General features: G+C 53.2%; 1 protein-coding gene across 3 annotated transcripts in view; it reads left to right on the top strand.

Moving 5' to 3' along the window:
* LOC129214452 (fer-1-like protein 4) overlaps nucleotides 1-17,824 on the top strand; it is a 46,859-nt gene continuing 29,035 nt past the window's right edge. For 2 of the 3 annotated variants that reach the window (XM_054846048.1, XM_054846047.1), the window contains exons 1-15: nucleotides 1-140; nucleotides 259-314; nucleotides 1,054-1,142; nucleotides 2,994-3,093; nucleotides 11,115-11,206; nucleotides 11,814-11,855; nucleotides 11,966-12,127; nucleotides 12,416-12,476; nucleotides 13,635-13,766; nucleotides 13,929-13,991; nucleotides 15,015-15,099; nucleotides 15,361-15,520; nucleotides 15,739-15,922; nucleotides 16,689-16,875; nucleotides 17,086-17,450. In XM_054846048.1, the coding sequence (XP_054702023.1) occupies nucleotides 62-140; nucleotides 259-314; nucleotides 1,054-1,142; nucleotides 2,994-3,093; nucleotides 11,115-11,206; nucleotides 11,814-11,855; nucleotides 11,966-12,127; nucleotides 12,416-12,476; nucleotides 13,635-13,766; nucleotides 13,929-13,991; nucleotides 15,015-15,099; nucleotides 15,361-15,520; nucleotides 15,739-15,922; nucleotides 16,689-16,875; nucleotides 17,086-17,450 (1,857 nt within the window). In that variant the 5' untranslated portion in view covers nucleotides 1-61. Of the gene's footprint in view, nucleotides 141-258; nucleotides 315-1,053; nucleotides 1,143-2,993; nucleotides 3,094-11,114; nucleotides 11,207-11,813; nucleotides 11,856-11,965; nucleotides 12,137-12,415; nucleotides 12,477-13,634; nucleotides 13,767-13,928; nucleotides 13,992-15,014; nucleotides 15,100-15,360; nucleotides 15,521-15,738; nucleotides 15,923-16,688; nucleotides 16,876-17,085; nucleotides 17,451-17,824 lie in introns of all 3 variants that reach the window. The other variant, XM_054846045.1, reaches the window with a different exon arrangement.

Below are 17,824 nucleotides of genomic sequence, written 5' to 3'. Positions count from 1 at the left end.
GGGCTGAGTCACTCCGGGAGGACCGGGGCCGAGCGGGGCAGCGCTGCCCGCCACCGGCTCCATGGCGCTCAGCGTCGGCGTCCGGCGCCTCTCCCGGCTGCCGGGCCGCGGCGAGCGGCAGGTGCAGCTCAGCTTCCGAGGTGGGCGCCGGGTGGGGTGGAGGGAGGGACGGGGACTGCCGTCCCGCGGCGGGCGGGCAGGGCCCGTGCGGGCCGCGCTGCCCCGCCGGCACCTCACACATCCCCTGTCCTTCCCGAGGCTTCACCCAGAAGACGAGGAAGATCCGCTGCGGCCCGGAGGCCGTCTTCGGGGAGGTGAGGGTGAACCGGTGGGGCGTGCGGGGTTCCGGGGCTCCTCCGCAGGCGTCGTCCGTGGGCCGGGGATGGGACGCGGCAGCGCCTCGGTCGGCGCCTCGTGGGGCGGGAGGGGTGGCAGGGGAGCAGGGACAGGCTGGGGGGCCGGGAAGCGTTCCTCCTAGCGCCCGTCTTGCCCGTCACGGCCCCGAAGCCCGTCAGAGCCTGGCCGTACCGAGTTGCCCCGCTGCTGCCTGCGGAAGGGAGGGAAGGACCGGGGGCAGGACAGGCCCTGTCTTCTCGTCAGCCGCAAGGCAGCCGGCCGCCTCGGGGTCAGGTGAATCGCGGCCTCGGGGTGCAGCTTTGCGACGTGTTGGAGCCCGATGGCTCCCAGCCCCGGGGTGATCGTTTCTCCCCGAGCGCCTCTGCACCTTCCTGTGCCCGTCTCACCCTGCAGGGTGCTATCTCGGGGACCTCAGCATGCACAAGTGTTCTCCTCTTTCCAGGACGATGATGGTCTGGCTTCTTTGTCAGCTGACCTGTGGCTCTGTGGTCCCGAGGGGCTCTGGCTCCCCTCCCCGTTCTTGCTCTGTTCTTAGCTGCAGGGTCTGCCATGGCCATCGGGAAAGTACCTTCCCCTGCAGCAGCTTTGTGTCGTGCTCCTTGGTTCGGTCACCTTGCAGAGACCAACCAGCCACCAAACATGGGAAAGCGTGTCTGGGAATGAATTGTCACCTCTTCTTGCTCTGTTTGTTTGTAGCTCTTTCGCTGGCCCCACTACGGGAAGCTCGTCGTGGGAGAGATGCTGTCCATTAAGGTTTACAACTGCAGCAAGGTTTTCAGTGACAGGTAGGTCCTTTGGTTGTCGGGGTGACCAGCGGAGGTGGGGGAAGAGACATGCTGGGCTTTAGATTTTCTACTGGGAGTACAAAATGTTTAGTGGAAATTTGATGGAAGGTAGATGAGCAGGATACAAGTTATAGAAGAGCTGGTTGTTCTGCTGGGCAGCAGTGCTGTATATGTTAAGGTAAATAAGGGGAATGATTTAGTTGTGCTAGCAGTAATGAAGACTACCTAAGGATCTAGATCGGACCTCTGGGTGGGACGAAGGTAAAATAGGGCCCTAAAACGTAGAGCTACAAGGGCAGGACTTGTAGCTGAGTGGGGACCTGCTCTCACCCTGTAGATCCACATGGTGACCGTGACCATGCTGCACCCAAGTTCAACATGCCTATCAGCTGGGAAAAGCCCTGAGCCCGTGGTAGTATGGTTTAACCTTTAAAAAAGACAACAATTTAAATTTAAAGGATCAGCCAGAATTTAAAATGCTTCTAGGTGTCACAGACACAATACTGTGAACTCAGCAGCTATTCCAGCAGTTGTAAAACACTTCAGGGAAACCCAAAAGTACAGGTGACAGAATGAGTAGTGGTGGTGGAGCAAGCAAGGGAGCAGAGGCACCTTCCATGATGTGTGAAAGATGAGGATGCAGGGAAGGGTGCCAGCTCTGATAAGCAAAATGTAAGAACTGAAGGAAAATCAACAGGAACAACTGTCTAGAGGCAGCTAATAATACAAACCTTTTCAAAGCCATCACATCGCAAGTCTGCCAGAGAGGGTGTGGAGGAAACAAATGAGTATAGCACAGGCAAAACACTTAAAGCCAGAGCAGAAAATGTAGCTGAACTTTGTGTCACTGTTTACTGAATGCTTTCCTTATGGGAGCTGGATCAGAGGAATTGTCTCCAACTGAAATGTCAATAGAAATAGCTATAGGACAAATAAATAAAACAGTAATAAATCACCAGGACCCGATGGCACTGAGCAAAGAAGTCCAATGGGAAATGGCTGGACTGGCACTGGCAGCATCTATCCACACACCTCCACTGCTGGGGAGCAGAGGAATGGCAGGTGACAGACAGTACAGTTTGAAAGCAGTTGGTCAACACACTGGGATGATAAAAAATAAATAGAAAGAGAGCGTGGAAGGACAGAAGGGAATAACTTGTATCAATCTGTGGTCTCCGGACTTCTGCATGTGCAGCCTTTATGTGGCAGCAGCACCGAGCTGGAAAAGCTGGAGAGGAGGAGGATGAGCGGAGAGACTCCTTCCTCAGGGGTAGGAGACAAAACAGGCTCTGTGTCTCAGAGAAGAGGGAGGTGAGAGGGGATACGCAGCTTGCAGCTGAAATGGTGGTGACTGGGGAATGATTCTTCCTGTTTCAGTCCTGGGCGGGCAGTGAAATGCTCTGATGGTGGTTTCCACAGGCAGCAGGAAGATCTGCTTCACACAGGGCTTAGCTCAGCTGCCGGCAGAGCTGCCACAGGGAGACAGAGGCCAATGTACAAATGGGCTCCAGACAGCAGTAACACAGGGTGGGGTTAGGAGCGGCTGAATGCAGCCCAACACGCGTTACTGCTGCTTGCAGGGAGCCAGATGACCCTTCCCAGGGAGAAGCCCCTTTGGAGTAGATAAATTTTGGCATGACTGGGGTGGAGGCATGACCAGCTGCAGGGTCAGTGCCTCTTGGGTATTTCGGCTGTCAGACTCCCCGTGGAAAGCGCTGCAGCAGTTCACTGCCTTCACCACAGCTCGGAGGGGCTGTGAGCAGGAGAGCGGAGATCCTGGTGCTCTCTTCCCCCAGGATGTAGGTACTGGTGCTACGTGCAGTATTGCTGCAGCTTCTGGTTTTGTTCCAGGCTTCTTGGTACCCTTGTCCTTAGCCTTCAGCACCTGATGATGTCCGGGAGGCTGATTCTCCGGGAGGCCCTCGTTGACAGGAACCACAGAGTCACTGGTGTAAGTCCTCCATGGGCGGCTTTGTGGGAAACCTTGTGTGGCTTTTCCCAGGTGGATTTGGGGCTGAGGGGGACTCCAAGGTGCTGCTTTGAACCTGGGAGCGCTGCGGTGTTTGTGCAGGTGTAAAGCCATTTCACACCCATCAAGTGGTTCTAGGAGTATCCAGAAGTGCCTGGGCTGGGGGCCTCAGAGACCTGCCAAGGGCCTGGATGATCAGGGGAAGGCTTAGTAAAGCCTCCCCAGGTCTGGATGATGGATGTAGGAGGTGATATTTCATCTGCTTCCTGCACCACGCTGTGCATGGGCATGGGCATGGGCTGCTGCAGGGTGTGAAGCAGAGGGGAGCTGATGGGGTAAGGCTGAAGGTGGCAGCGTGCCTCGGGACCCTCAGTGAGCTTTTGGGTTAAACACCAGTGCTAACTGGATGGCTTAGCGATGGTCTGGGGCAGAGAGAGCAGCTCTGATACCTGCCTGCCCCTCTGTTCTGCGCCGTAGGTCCCACTCCCCTCCTGCCCTGGCGTCAGGGCTCACTGGACCCTTTGTGCCAGTGGAAAATGAATGTGACCCAAAACCAAACTGTTTCCTGGGTGTGCAGGCATGGTTCAGCAAGTGCTGGACAACCAGGGCTTGGTGCCAGCGCTGCGGGCAGGGCCAGGAAGCAGACAGCCCTGTGATGTGCTGCGCCCCTGTTTGCCCTTCCCACGGGCAATCTGACTCAGCCCCGCAGCGGCACATGGGATGCGGCTTTGTGGCCACCAGACCACAAGCCTGAGTGGCACAGCCACAGCTTTCCTGTGTTGCTGAGCTGGCTGGATCAGGGAGCAGGTCCAGGTGGAAATAGCATTTCCAGGATGATTTTTATTCCAATGCAGCTCACTGCGTAAACATTCGTGCCGGCAAAGGGGCAGGGACCCTTCGGCAGCGCTCCACGCTGGCAATGGTTTGAGGGGACTGAGCTAGGGGCACTTACGCTGCTGTAAGGTTAGAGCTGCTCTGCAGTTCAACCCTTTGCCCCTGGCTGCCTCTTCCCCTGTGTTAACAGCAGCACTCATGCTGGTGAGCCCCTCCAACCAAAAACCAACCGCATTAATTTTTGCCAGGTCAGTTTTTGATTGTGCAGCCTTGGCTGTGGGGGATGGAAACGGGGTAGGCAAGACTGGACGCCCATCCAAGAGCAGCCCAAGATCCTCTCCCTCAGCTCAGCTGGGAAGAGACACGTCCCCAAGGGAGAGAGGCTGTTTCAACTGCTGCTCCTTTAGCAAAGTGGGAACAAAGGCCTTCTTGCTGTTCCAAGTCCTGTTCTTCTCTGGGTTATTTGCATCCCTTTTTTCTCTTGGTGGTTTGAAGGGTTTTTTCCAGAGCCTCAGTTATTCACCCAGCTTTATCTCAGGCTTCTGCATTCATCCAGCCTTTGCTGCTGCCCTTCCCCGCCACTGTACCACTGCTTTCTTGGGCTCTATTTCTCCCCCCAGAAACACGTGTTTTCCAGGGACTGAGCTCAGAAGCCCATTTGTACATCCCGCTCAGCCTACTGAGAAGTGACCTCCTCCATGGCTGCGATTTTGGCCTCTGCTGGGAAATTCTTTTGCATTTGTGTTGGTTTGAGCTCAGGCTGGTCACCTGAAGACCAAGTGTTTTCAGACCTGTGCTGGCTGTGCTGATACCCAATGTGCCCCATACTTCTCTGTCCGTCCTTCCTCATCACCAATGCTGAGTCGATGTCTCTTGTGATGCAGGCTCTGGGTGTGCTTATGGCTTCTGTGGTGTTTTAAACCAGGCTGTCATGCCTGGGTGTCCTAGTTTTCGGCTAGGATAGAGTTAATTTTCACAGGCTGGGAGGGGACACACCCAGGACAGCTGACCCAAACTAGCCAAAGGGGTATTCCATACCATATGATGTCATGCTTAGTATATAAAGGGGGAAGCTGACCGGGGAGGAGTTGCTGCTCGGGGACTGGCTGGGCATCAGTTTCGGGGTGGTGAGCACATTGCACTGTGTATCACGGCTTTGTCTATTCCTTTTTAAGTACTGTTGTTGTTACTTTCCTTTTCCTTTGCTGCCCCAGTAAACTCTCCTTACCCCAAACCATGAGTTATACCTTTTTCTTCCGATTCTCCTCCCATCCCATCATGGGGAGGACTGAGTGAGCGACCGCATGGTGCTCAGCTGCTGGCTGGGACTGAACCACGACAGTCCTTTTTGGTGCCCAGCATGGGGCAGGAAGGGTTCAGATAATGAAAGATCTGACCAGAGCGTGTTATAACAAAGTTGTTATAGGCATTTATTATATTAGCTAAATAGTCGCTGATCACAATGGCGTTTTGTTTGGTCACGTGGCTGTGGTATGTAAACCCTCACTTGCTCTATGTATTCCCTGCAGTGCTGTTTATCACCTCTGGGAGAGGGGTCCGGATTCTCATTTTGCTCTACTGTGTGATATCGACTTATGATAAGATAACATCAATGGTCATGAGGTTAAGCTGGTATTTGCATGGAGCCTTGCTGTCATGCCTGTACCTCAGATGACATCTCTTGGAACTGATGAACAACCACACCCAATCTATGGCGAAGACAGGGGAGGATACTTTCTCCTGCTCTTTCACCTCCCCTTTTCCCTTCAGGCTATTCACAGCAGCTTTTGAGAATTCTGAATACCCTTGGGATGTTCAAGCCAGCATGTTCCTATTGCTAGGTCTCCTGAATGCATTTCAAGTATTGTTTAGAGTTACAAAAAATTGTTTTAAGAATACCACCCAGAGATCTGCCTGGGCGCACCACCTAATCGGGGTAGCATGGCATGTGGGAGAGTATGGGCACATATCTAGAGACCTTCTCACCCCCAGTGGTTTGGAACTTTACTCCTGAACAACTGCAGGACCCTGATGAAGTGATAGAATATTTGAAAGGAAAATGCTGTGGCTATTCCAAGGAGGCACAACTTACTGCACTGCGCTGAGCCCTGGCCACTATCTACCAAACACAATCACAAAAGGGGATTCTTCCAGGAAAAATGCTGCTCCAGTCTCCAGTGAGCAGTTCCCCAGACAGAGTAGAAGGGCTGGTCTTACTTATGACCCTCTGGAAGAGACTTGTAAGACATTTTTACAAGAAGTGAGTAACGAATCCGATGAGCAGGATTAGAGGGGCCCTGCCTCCAGGTGGAGGAGGGAGACAACTGAGTTTATTGGACTGTGTGGATCCGATGGCCTGGCACGTCAGATCCACAGGAGTACAAGGCTCTAGTGGGGTTAAAGGAGAAGCTGCTGCCTGAGCATTCTCTCTCTCTCACACACCCACACACACTCTCACACTTATTGGGTGCGCTTCCTCCTTCTTCAGGCTCGACCCTCAGTTTCCTGCAGCAGAATCTTGGGTGTCGGATTTTATAAAATAATTAATGTAATTGAAAGGTGCAGCAGCAAAAAGAGCCTGGGCTGGGTGCCTCCAAAGAGAGGGACTCAGAACAAAGAAATCCCAGGGCAATTATACACTTGGGACCCATACACCCATCCTTCATGTGCCCTTCATGCACTGTCCACACGTCCTGGTGGTTTTTGTTCTGGGGTCTTCTAACATCTGTTTGGATTCTTCTTCTGTGTCCAGGCAGGCAGGCTCTTATCTTGTCGACTTGCAGTTTCAGCCGAGGGTTCAAGCCTCCTTGTCTTCTGGTTTACACTCCTTGTGCACCTGCACTCACTGGCAGAACATGGAGAACTGGAGTCCCAGACTTGGGAAAAACACTACTAAAATATCAGTGTGATATCAAAACACTTTCCCATTCTAAAAGACTAAACACAGCACTGTACCAGCTACTGGGAATATTACTAAGAAAACTAACTCTATCACAGCCTAAAGGCTTCAGCAAATCTAGCTACTCATGTTAAGTAAAGCTAAGAAAACAGCACGAATCACACCATGTTATAATCCTAAGTAATTTATTGTAATTAAAACTTTTTACGTTAAACAACGGATATCCCTCAACACTGGTGCACAGTGTACCCTAATGCCATCAAGCCATGAAGGGGCAGAAGCCATCGGTATTTCTGGAGTGACAGGGGATCCCAACAGCTGACTGTACTGGAGGCTGAAGTGAGTCTAACTGGGAAAAGCACCTCATTGTGACTGGCCCAGAGGCTCCATGCATCCTGGGCATAGACTACCTCTGGAGAGGGTATTTCAAGGACCCAAAAGGGTACCGGTGGGCTTTTGGTACAGCTGCCTTGGAGACAGAGGGAACTGAACAGTTGTCTACTTGGCCCAGTCTCTCAGAGGACCCTTCTGTTGTGGGGTTGCTGAGGGTTGAAGAACAACAGGTGCCAATCGCTACGACAGCTGTGCACCGGCGGCAATACCGCACCAACCGAGACTCCCTGGTTCCCATCCATAAGCTGATTCGTCAACTGGAGGGTCAGGGAGCGATCAGCAGAACCTGCTCACCCTTTAACAGTCCCATATGGCCAGTGCGGAAGTCCAATGGAGAGTGGAGGCTGACAGTAGACTGTTGTGGCCTGAATGAAGTCACACTGCCGATGAGTGCTGCTGTGCCAGACGTGCTGGAGCTTCAATATGAGCTGGAGTCAAAGGCAGCACAGTGGTACGCCACAATTGATATAGCTAATGCATTTTTCTCAATCCCTTTGGCAGCAGAGTGCAGGCCCCAGTTTGCCTTCACTTGGAGGGGCATCCAGTACACCTGGAACTGACTGTGCCAGGGGTGGAAAAACAGCCCACCATTTGCCATGGACTGATCCAGACTGCACCGGAACAGGGTGAAGCTCTGGAACACCTGCAATACATTGACGACATCATCGTATGGGGCAACGCAGCGGAGGAAGCTTTTGAGAAAGGGAAGAAAATAGTCTAAATCCTTCTGAAAGCCAGTTTCACCATAAAATGAAGTAAGGTCAAGGGACATGCACAGGACATCCAGTTTTTAGGAATAAAATGGCAAGATGGGCGTCGTCAGATCCCAATGGATGTAATCAACAAAATAGCAGCTATATCTCCACCGACCATCATAAAGGAAACACAAACTTTCTTAGGTGTTGTGGGTTTTTGGAAGGTGCACATTCCAAATTACAGTCTGATCGTAAGCCCTCTGTATCAGGTGACCTGGAAGAAGAACAATTTCAAATGAGGTCCTGACCACCAACAAGCTTTTGAACAAATTAAACAGGAAAAAGTTCAGGCAGTTGCCCTTGGGCCAGTCTGGGCAGGACCAGATGTTAAAAATGTGCTCTACACCACAGCCGAGGAGAATGGCCCTACCTGGAGTCTCTGGCAGAAAGCACCAGGGGAGACCTGAGGCCAACCCCTGGGGTTTTGGAGTCGGGGATACAGAGGATCTGAGGGCCACTACACTCTGACTGAAAAAGAGATATTGGCAGCCTATGAAGGGGTTTGAGCTGCTTCAGAAGGGGTTGGTACTGAAGTACAGCTCCTCCTGGCACCCCAACTGCCAGTGCTGGGCTGGATGTTCAAAGAGAGGGCCCCCTCTACACACCATGCAGCTGATGCTACGTGGAGTAAGTGGGTCACACTGATCCCACAGCAGGCTCGAATAGGAAACCCTAATCGTCCAGGAATTCTGGAAGTGATCACGGACTGGCCAGAAGGCAAAGATTTCAGAATGTCACCAGAGGAGAAGGTGACGTGTGCTGAAGAGGCCCCATCATATAATAAACTGCCAGAAAATGAGAAGCAGTATGCCCTGTTCACTAATGGGTCCTGTCATATTGTGGGAAAGCATCGGAGGTGGAAGGCTGCTGTATGGAGTCCTACACGGGGAGTTGCAGAAGGTGAATCAAGTCAGTTTGCAGAAATGAAAGCCACCCCATCCAGCTGGCTTTAGACATTGCTGAACGAGAAAAGCAGCCGATGCTCTACCTCTCTACTGACTCATGGGTGGTGGCCAATGCCCTGTGGGGGTGGTTACAGCAGTGGAAGCGGAGCAACTGGCAGCACACAGGCAAACCCTTCTGGGCTGCCCCATTGTGGCAAGATATTGCTGCCTGGCTAGAGAAGCTGGTTGTAAAGGTACGTCATGTAGATGCCCACGTACCCAAGAGTCAAACCACTGAGGAACATCAGAACAACTAGCAGTGGATCAGGCGGCTAAGATTGAAGTGGCTCAGGTAGATCTGGACTGGCAACATAAGGGTGAAGTTTTTATAGCTCGGTGGGCCCATGACACCTCAGACCATCAAGGAAAAGATGCAACACAGAGATGGGCTCATAATCGAGTGGTGGACTTGACCATGGACACTGTCACACAGGTTATCCATGAATATGAAACATGTACTGCAGTCATGCAAGTCAAGTGGTTAAAGCCTCTCTGGTATGGAGGATGGTGGCTGAAATATAGATATGGGGAGGCCTGGCAGACCGATTACATCACACTCCCACAAACCCGCCAAGGCAAGCGCTCTGTACTTACAACGGTGGAAGCAGCCACCGGATGGCTGAAAACATCTCCCGTGCCCCATGCCACCGCCCTGAGCACTATCCTAGGCCTTGAAAAGCAAGTCCTGTGGTGACATGGCACCCCAGAGGGAATTGAGTCAGACGACGGGACTCATTTCCAAAACAATCTCATAGACAGCTGGGCCAAAGAGCATGGCATTGAGTGGGTGTATCGCATCCCCTATCATGCACCAGCCTCTGGGAAAATTGAACGATACAATGGATTGCTAAAGACTACCCTGAGACAGTGGGTGGTGGGACACATGTTTAGCAAAGGCCACCTGGTTAGTTAACACAAGGGGATCTGCCGATCGAGCTGGCCCTGCACAATCAAAACTTCCATGTACTGCAGAAAGGGATAAAGTCCTCGTAGTGCGCATGAAGAATATGTTGGGGAAGACAGTTTGGGTTATTCCTGCCTCGGACAAAGGCAAACCCATTTGTGGGATTGCTTTTGCTCAAGGACCTGGGTGCACTTGGTGGGTGATGCAGAAGGATGGGGAAGTCTGATGTGTACCTCAAAGGCTGTTGATTTTGGGTGAGAATAGCCAATAAATTAAATTGTATGATGTTAATTGCTAAATAACCCTGCCATTGTATGTCATCACTACTACAATTGCTATAGGCCTTATCAGTGGTATCACCGTAAGTGTCACCCAAATTAATGAAGGAAGAACTTTGACAAAACCGAGCAAAGTGCCGCAATGATGGAACTAGAACTGACTTCAGCAACCGGCACCCAGCAGCCTCCTCGAAATTGACATCTTCAACCTGCAGACCGTTGGCACGGGCCCTGTCAGATACACCAGCCATGAGCTCCGGATGCAGCCGCAACAATCCAACAGCACACACCATCGCTCCTGCCCTGAGAGACTGTCATGACAGATGGAGCCCAAAGTCATGGACTAAATGAACTCAACAGACGTTTTAGAGGGATGGCCCATAGACTAAATGAATGATCTCTCTGTGTGTGTATATACATATATATATCAAAGACAGGAAGAGTGGTGGTGATTAATTGGAAAGTGTAGGATCTGGGCATGACGTAGATGGTATGGAATAAGGGGTGGATAATGTCCTGGGTTTTGGCTGGGATAGAGTTAAGTTTCACAAGAAGCTGGGAGGGGGCACAGCCAGGATACTGGGGATGCTCTGCCAGGGGTCTCATGCCTCCCACAGAGAGACCGCTCCAAACCCCTGCACGTTACTTTGCTCTGCTGCAGGGCTCTCCCCACTTTCCTTGTCAAAAGTGCCCCAAGATGGCTTTTGGGCCTCTCTATGGTATATTTTAGGTTTGGAAACTTGAGCCAGCTTTTATTCAGTGAATCCTGGAGTTTGGGAAGCTGTAGGGGAGGGAGTTTGGTTAACTCTAGCTTGTTGATGGAGGCAGACAAGGAGAGTCTGGTATAAATAGACTTCTTGTGGGGTTGTGACCCCCTTCTTTCCACCAGAATCTCACTTATTTTTTACTTGACACTCCCCTTCCCCTTTTCTGTGACATTTCTGCAGTTGTTTTGTGGCTGCCAAGCTCTCAGGCAGTTTCATTTTCTGTTTGTAGATCTACATTGAGTTGGATTTGCGCTACCAGCCTCCAGATGGCTCAGCTGGGACCTGGGTTGAAGAGGACTTTGTCTATCAGATGAAAGACAGGTACGGAAATCCTGGGAGCAGCAAATTTCCAGACAGTTTGTACAGCTGCCTTTGCCGGTGGCAGCCTTTGGGATGCAATCCAGCCTCATTTGCTCTCCACCTCTGACCAGGCTGATGCATCTCTGCTCTACAGCAGCAATAAGTGAGCAGGGCTCTTGGAAAGGACATACCTTGTCTTCACAAAGACCCCATGACTGCAACAACCCGCTGCACCCTGGGAGTCCTTTCAGACTTGACAGCATTTCTGCAGCTTTCCTGGCTGACGGGAACAAGACATTGTGGTTGCAAAGTTGCAGAGAGTGTGGCTTTAGACTGTAGCAGCCCCAGGCACCCTGCGTACAGGTGGTGCCCAAAGCCAGGGGAGATGCAGGTGTCTGGGCGGACAGGATGACAGGCATCAGCAAGCTGTGGGGAGCATCGCTTCTGGAGTGCTAGAGGCAAAGCAGCAGGCACACAGGGTGGACAGTGCAAAAGCATCGCTTAGGAGGATGCTCGTGTCCCTGCCGAGAGCCAAGCAGGAGCATGGCTGGGGCACTGTTACTTAAATGCACCAGTGAACAGCTGCAACACGCTTGTTTTTTCAGCAAAGCATCTGGTTTTCTTACAGTTCGGAGTTAATAATCCGCAATCCTGGATTTGAGGAGCTGGAGTAAGTAGCCCCACTTGAGTTTATCAGCTCACCCTCCCAGGTGGAGGGGAGGGCACAGTCCGCTTGTCAGGGCTGACGATGCGGCACGTGACATGGTGGAGGGTTCGCAGGGCAGCCGAGGGGCTGAGAGCAAGCGAACTGGACAGGAGAGCTGCTGCACTGGGCAGGAAGCTGGCGAAAGGCCTGGAGACTGATGAGGAAGAGGAGAAAGAAGATTTCTATGATGTGTCTGAGGTGGAGGTCTCGGGCATTGTCTTCAGCCCTGTGAAGAGGTATCCATGGTGTGTTCTTCTCTCTTGCCCCTTGTTGGGCCCTGGGGTGGAAAATGCCAGCTCATGGGGTGATTTCTGGGGGAAACCTGCATTTCTTGGCATTCTGCTTCTGCAAAATGTCAGAAACCTTCAGTGTCCACTGCCCCAAACAGGGACTGTTGGGGATTTGCTCGTTCCCAGGGCAAGGAGCCATTATTTGCCAGGGTTTCTGTTGCTTCCCTTGGTGGGGGCTTGCTCAGGTCCATGTAGATGAAGACACCTGCTAACCTGGGTTGTTCTTCTGTGCAGCCGCTCCAGACTTTGCTCCACACGGGACCTCTTTGCCACCCCAACCCCGCAGAGCTTCCAGGTACTGCAGCATTGGGTGCACGTCCCTGCAGCTGCCTCTAGCCCCCAGCCGGTCCCTCACTGCCTTGCTGTGGGCCTGGGCTTCTCCAGTTGCCACAGACCCTGGTGAGGCCTCTAGCATGAAGACACCTTCTTGCTTTGGTGTGGCTTCCCTGGGCAAGGTGTGAGATTCACTGAACAAACGGCATCCATGAGTGCTAGCTCCAACATCAGCCAGGAGAAAGGAATCAGCCTGACAGCCACACGTGCCACTGCACAGCACTGCCTGAGCAGAGCTTCAGAGAGCACCGGGCAGGGCTGGTGCCTGCCAGCTTCCCTGAGGCCTTGCCTGGGCCCCCAGGGACACCTGTGGGACATGGCTGGGGGTGGAGGGCTGCTGCAGGGGCTTTCTTGGAGATGCTGGGAGGCTGGTATGAAGCTGTGGCTCTGGCCCTTCTTTTGCCCAGCAGTTTTTAGGGCAGATCTCCCAGCCTGGTTATGATTTAAATCCTTTCCTGGTTCTAAATAAAAGTGGACTCACATTTGGGTCTCCTGCTTTTCGGGGCTGGGTCCTATCCACCAAGCAGGAAGCTTTTGTGAGGAGTGGGATTTCCTACCATCCTTTTCTTGAAACTATTATTCTTCACCTTAACACCTGCCTAGTTACTTGTACTGAGAGCAAATGTGAGAACATTTGTCCTGTGTCTTAGACTCGTAACCAGTCACAGTGAGACAGCCACATTCCAGTCTTTCCAATGGTGTCCATCTCAGTAGGATTCAAAAAGAAGTATTGACAGAAGATACAAAGAGCATCTTCTGCAAGAGCTCTGTGGGCCCCACCATGTGGGAGCAGTGGGTTTGCATCCCCTTGGGATCAGGAGCTGAGTGGGGACAGCACTGCTGGGGGGACAGTGCTGCTGGGGAGGCTGCTCTTGTCAAAGTTGCTGGGGATTTAACACTTCATTTCCTTGCTTGTCTGAAAGAAAATATCTCAAATACCATTTTGGTCTGTCCTGGCTGTAGCAGATTTCAGCAGCCATGCTTTTGCCTGCCTTGAGCGCCCACCCCTGCAGCAAGAGGGTCCTGCACATTTGCGTGCTGGTATTGCTGAAACAAGCTCAAGATGGAGCCGGAAATGAGGAGAGTGCTGATCTGAGGGTTTTCTCCCACATTTTCTCAGGTTGGGATTAATATCATTGAAGCACAGAAGCTGGTGGGGGTGAACATTAACCCCTTTGTGGTAGTCAAGGTTGGAGAGGAGAAGAGGCACACAGCAACGCAGAAGTCAACAAACTGCCCCTTCTACAATGAAGTATGTGATATGGACAGAGGGTCTGTCCTTGCCCTACCAGTGTCCCAAGTGGCTGGGGCCATCCTTGCAGGGGATGCTCGGGATGCAGCTGCTCTCAGGCAGAGGTGCTTGTGGGGCTGTGTTGGGAGCCCGGGTCTCAGCTGTCTTGCTCTTCTCTTTCAGTATTTTTTGTTCGAATTCCATGAGCCAAGGGACGTTTTATTGCACAGACTCATAGAGATCTCAGTAAGTATGTCCTCCTTGTTATCCCTCATCAGTAACTGGTACAGCCCAACGCTTCAGCGTGTGTACGCTGTGAGTGATGGGCAAAGCAAGGGCACCAGTACCAGACAGGTTTTCCAGCCAGGGGCATTTGCCCTGCAGAGAGATCAAAGGACCTTCCTGTGGCCACAGTGGGGCAGAGGCCTGGCCCCGCTCTGAGCCAGCGCTGGGCACTGCTGCCTTCCCACCTCCTCCATGTCAGGTTTTCTCTGCATCCAGTGACTGGAGTGGAGCCTCTGGGGCAGTTTCTTGCCCGTTGCCTTGCTGCTCCGCTGTTTTGGGGGTGATTCCCTCCTGCCCCTGCTCCTGGAGCCTCATCCAGCAGGTTGTGGAGGCGAATGACTGGTGTGAGGGGAGCTCAGCAGTGATTTGACCTTGTAGAAAAGCCCAGGCAGGCAGAGACCAATCTTCAGAAATCCCCTGGACCAAAGTGTAGGGGCTTCTCCAAGACATGAGACTTTTCTGAAGCTAGCTAAATCCAGCCAGCACCTCCTTTGCCACACGATCTCCAGTGCTTTCCCTGTGAAAGGCTGCACATCTCCTCTTCTGGTGTGGGTTCAGCAAGCACTGAGCAAGGCTCAGGTTTTGGGATAGACACTTAGCCTGGTGGGGGCATGGCTCTGCCTTGACCCAGCAGGATATGGACATCCTGCAGGAAAGCAGGAAAGCAGGTCTGCGCTTGGTCTGTCATGGGGTTTGTCTTATCTGGGGCTGGCAGAAGAAACTGAATTGGCTGCACATGAATGTGCCTTGGGCCAGGTTTGATGGAGGGCTACGGGCTGGTGGGCTCTGTAGGAATGGTTGGGCAGGAATGGGTTTGTCCAGGGCTAACTCTGATGGGTCAATGTGCATGAGGAGCTTGCAACCGCTGCCTGAACTGTGCATTGGAACAGGCACCTCATAGCAGTCCTGTCCTCAGAGATGTCTGGATGTGTCACCTGGCTGCCCACATCTCTTGGTGCTCAGGGGGATTTGTGCTGTCTGCAGGTTTTTCACTCAAAGAAGATCCCATTCCTGGGAACGTGCATAGGAACGTTCAAGATGGATGTTGTGACGGTGTACAGCCAGCCAGGTATGACTGACTGCACTGCTCCCTTACCCCGGCTTTGTCTGATGTTTCCTTCATGCTCTGCTGGATCTGGTGAGGGCCCTGTCTTGAAAGCACTTAGTTCACATGAGGACCAGCACTTGTTTCTCCTCCTGGCTGTCTCAGGGCTGGTGATACCTTCTGCACCTTCAGAGGCAGGGTCAGGGCAATCTTTGTGCAGACGTAATTGGGATGTGAAATGGTAACCTGGGCCCTCCACAGGGAACTCCTTCCCTTCCCTCTCAGATCACAGGTTTTTCCAGAAGTGGGCTGTTATCAGCGACCCCACGGACACCCAGGCAGGCGTGAAAGGCTTTGTGAAGTGCAACATCTCTGTCACCGCACGTGGGGATGTTGTGGCATCCCTTCCCGCCTCCTCCAGCAGCCGGGATGAGGACATTGAAAGGTAGGTGCAGTGCGGTCTCACATGCCCCATGCCTCATGTCTCTCTTCGCACTACCTCTTTTGCCCCGTTTTTCCCTCTTCTGATGGGGAAAGACCCAGGGAAAGAGACCTGTGGTGGGGCAGGATCCAAACCTCCTGCCAGTCAGGGCATTTTCCAGCATCATGTTTCCTGGGCTCCAGGAGAGAGCCAGAACACGAATACATGAATTTGCCTTTCAGGAACCTGCTGCTGCCTAAGAGAGTCCCCGCAGAGAGACCCTGGGCCAGGGTCTGCATCAAGCTGTATCGTGCCGAGGGCCTGCCCAGCATGAGTGCAGGCATCATGGGTGGCTTCTCCAAGATCATAGGGGAGAAAAAAGTCTTTATTGACCCATATGTGCAGGTTTCGTTCTGTGGGCAGCAGGTGAGTCTGCTGGGGGGGGTCTGCGTGGGCCAGGCTGATCCTCCCTTGGCTGTGTGGCAGCGCATGCTGGGCAGATGCTGCCGGGAGCCTCCATGGGACACAGCAATCCCACTGGAGACAGGCTGGAGAGCCCGAGTCTTGCTGTCTTTGGCAGTGGCCTGAGCCATGTGGCTGTGGATGTGCGGTGCCTGGATGAGAAGGCTTTTATGGGACTTTTGTCTCTGCAGAAAGCTGCACAGGGAACAGCCCCAGCCTGAGCACAGCCACTGGCTGTGCAGGCAGAGATTTCATATCCCTAAACATAGGGAGAGAGTCAGACAAATCCTGGAGCAGAAGTCCTCTGTGGCAAACTGACTCAGCCTGACACCCTTGGGAGAGTTTACTGAGCTGATGGCCCTTTTTTTGCACTCACTGCCAGGGTTTCTGGTCCTGTGATATCCATTAAGATGACAATCAGTCCCTGGATAGCCTGGTGGGCTGGTGGGTGCTCCCAGAGGACCCTGAAACACCTCTGGGTCTGGTGGTGCTGCCCGCTCGTTCCAGGGTTTGCCTTGGCTGTGCAGGGCACATCCAAGGCCTTGGGACAGCTTCTCCTTGGTAAAGCACAGAGAGCTGGGATGGGGGAAGGAGCCACCTCCAGACCCTGCCCAGCACCGTCTGCAGGTGGACAGGAGAACATGCCGTTCCAGAGAGGCTCTGAGGCGTCCCTTGCTCTGGGACCCCCACCAGCTGGGACTGCGTGACTTTCACACGTTCTCTTTCCCAGGGGGAAACATCAGTGGAGACCAACACCACTGAACCTGAGTGGAATGAGCAGATCAGCTTCATTGAGATGTTCCCGCCTCTGGCCAGGAAGATAAAAGTCCAGGTGCTGGATGATGCCAATGTTGGTGACGTGGCCATTGCTACACACTACATTGACCTGCAGCAGATCTCGGACCCTGGCAGGAATGGTGAGGCTTGGCACGGCTGCCCCTGGGGCAGGGTGTCCTGGGCAGCCTGTGCCATGCACTGTCTGCTCGCCCATGGTGATCTCCTGGAGGTGGGAAGCAGGAGTGGCCAAAGCACATTCACATCCCTGTGTCCTGGGCTATCTTCCTGGGGGAAGGTCTCTGTGCAGCAGCACCCTGTGGTGTAATTAGACCCTGTCCCTGTTGCTGCAGGCTTTAATCCCACATTTGGCCCAGCCTGGGTGAACCTGTATGGTTCCCCCCAGAACTCGACTCTGCGGGACATCCACAAGGACCTCAACGAGGGCATGGGTGAGGGGATCTTCTACCGCGGACGCATCCTCATGGCCATCATGGTGGAGATCTTCAGCAGCCCCAGTGTGGCAGAGAGGAAGCTTGGGGACAAGACGAAAGGTGCCCTAAGCAAACTGAAGCTGAAGAAGAAAAGTAAGAAATCCAAGGAGAAAGCCAAAGAACTGAGCCAGCTGCAGGGAGAGGAGGAGGCTGGGGGCTCTCAGGAGGCCGAGCAGCCTGGGGAGGTCACTGTGGAGGTGGAAGAGCTTCATCCACTCCCCAAGGTGAGTCCTGCCTGTCGGCGTGGCTGACCCACGCCAGCCTGCGGCATGCACAGGCCTCGTGGGGAAGAGGCAGTGGGATCATGTGCTGGTGTAAGTGCTGGTGCAAACCCAGCCTGCCCGTTGCTGGGCCATCCAGGGCTCCCTGAGCCTCTGCAAGGGCCGAGGCCACACCTGCAGCCCCAAAACTGCCTCCCACAGTAAGGCTGGAGCATCCCCACGTGCGCTGCCTGCCTGGCGCAGGGACGACTCTCACGTGGGTGTTATTCCCAGGACACAGCTGCCTTTGGGCACGTATGTTTTCTCCTCTGGAGCCAGGGAGCTGTTAGCTGGCTCTGGGCCTCCACTTGGCCTGGGAAAGGCAGGCAAGATGCAGT

Source organism: Grus americana, chromosome 17, assembly GCF_028858705.1.
Source record: "Grus americana isolate bGruAme1 chromosome 17, bGruAme1.mat, whole genome shotgun sequence".
NCBI lineage: Eukaryota > Metazoa > Chordata > Aves > Gruiformes > Gruidae > Grus > Grus americana.
The sequence above is the reverse complement of the archived record's forward strand: the minus strand, read 5'-3'. Positions and strand labels throughout refer to the sequence as shown.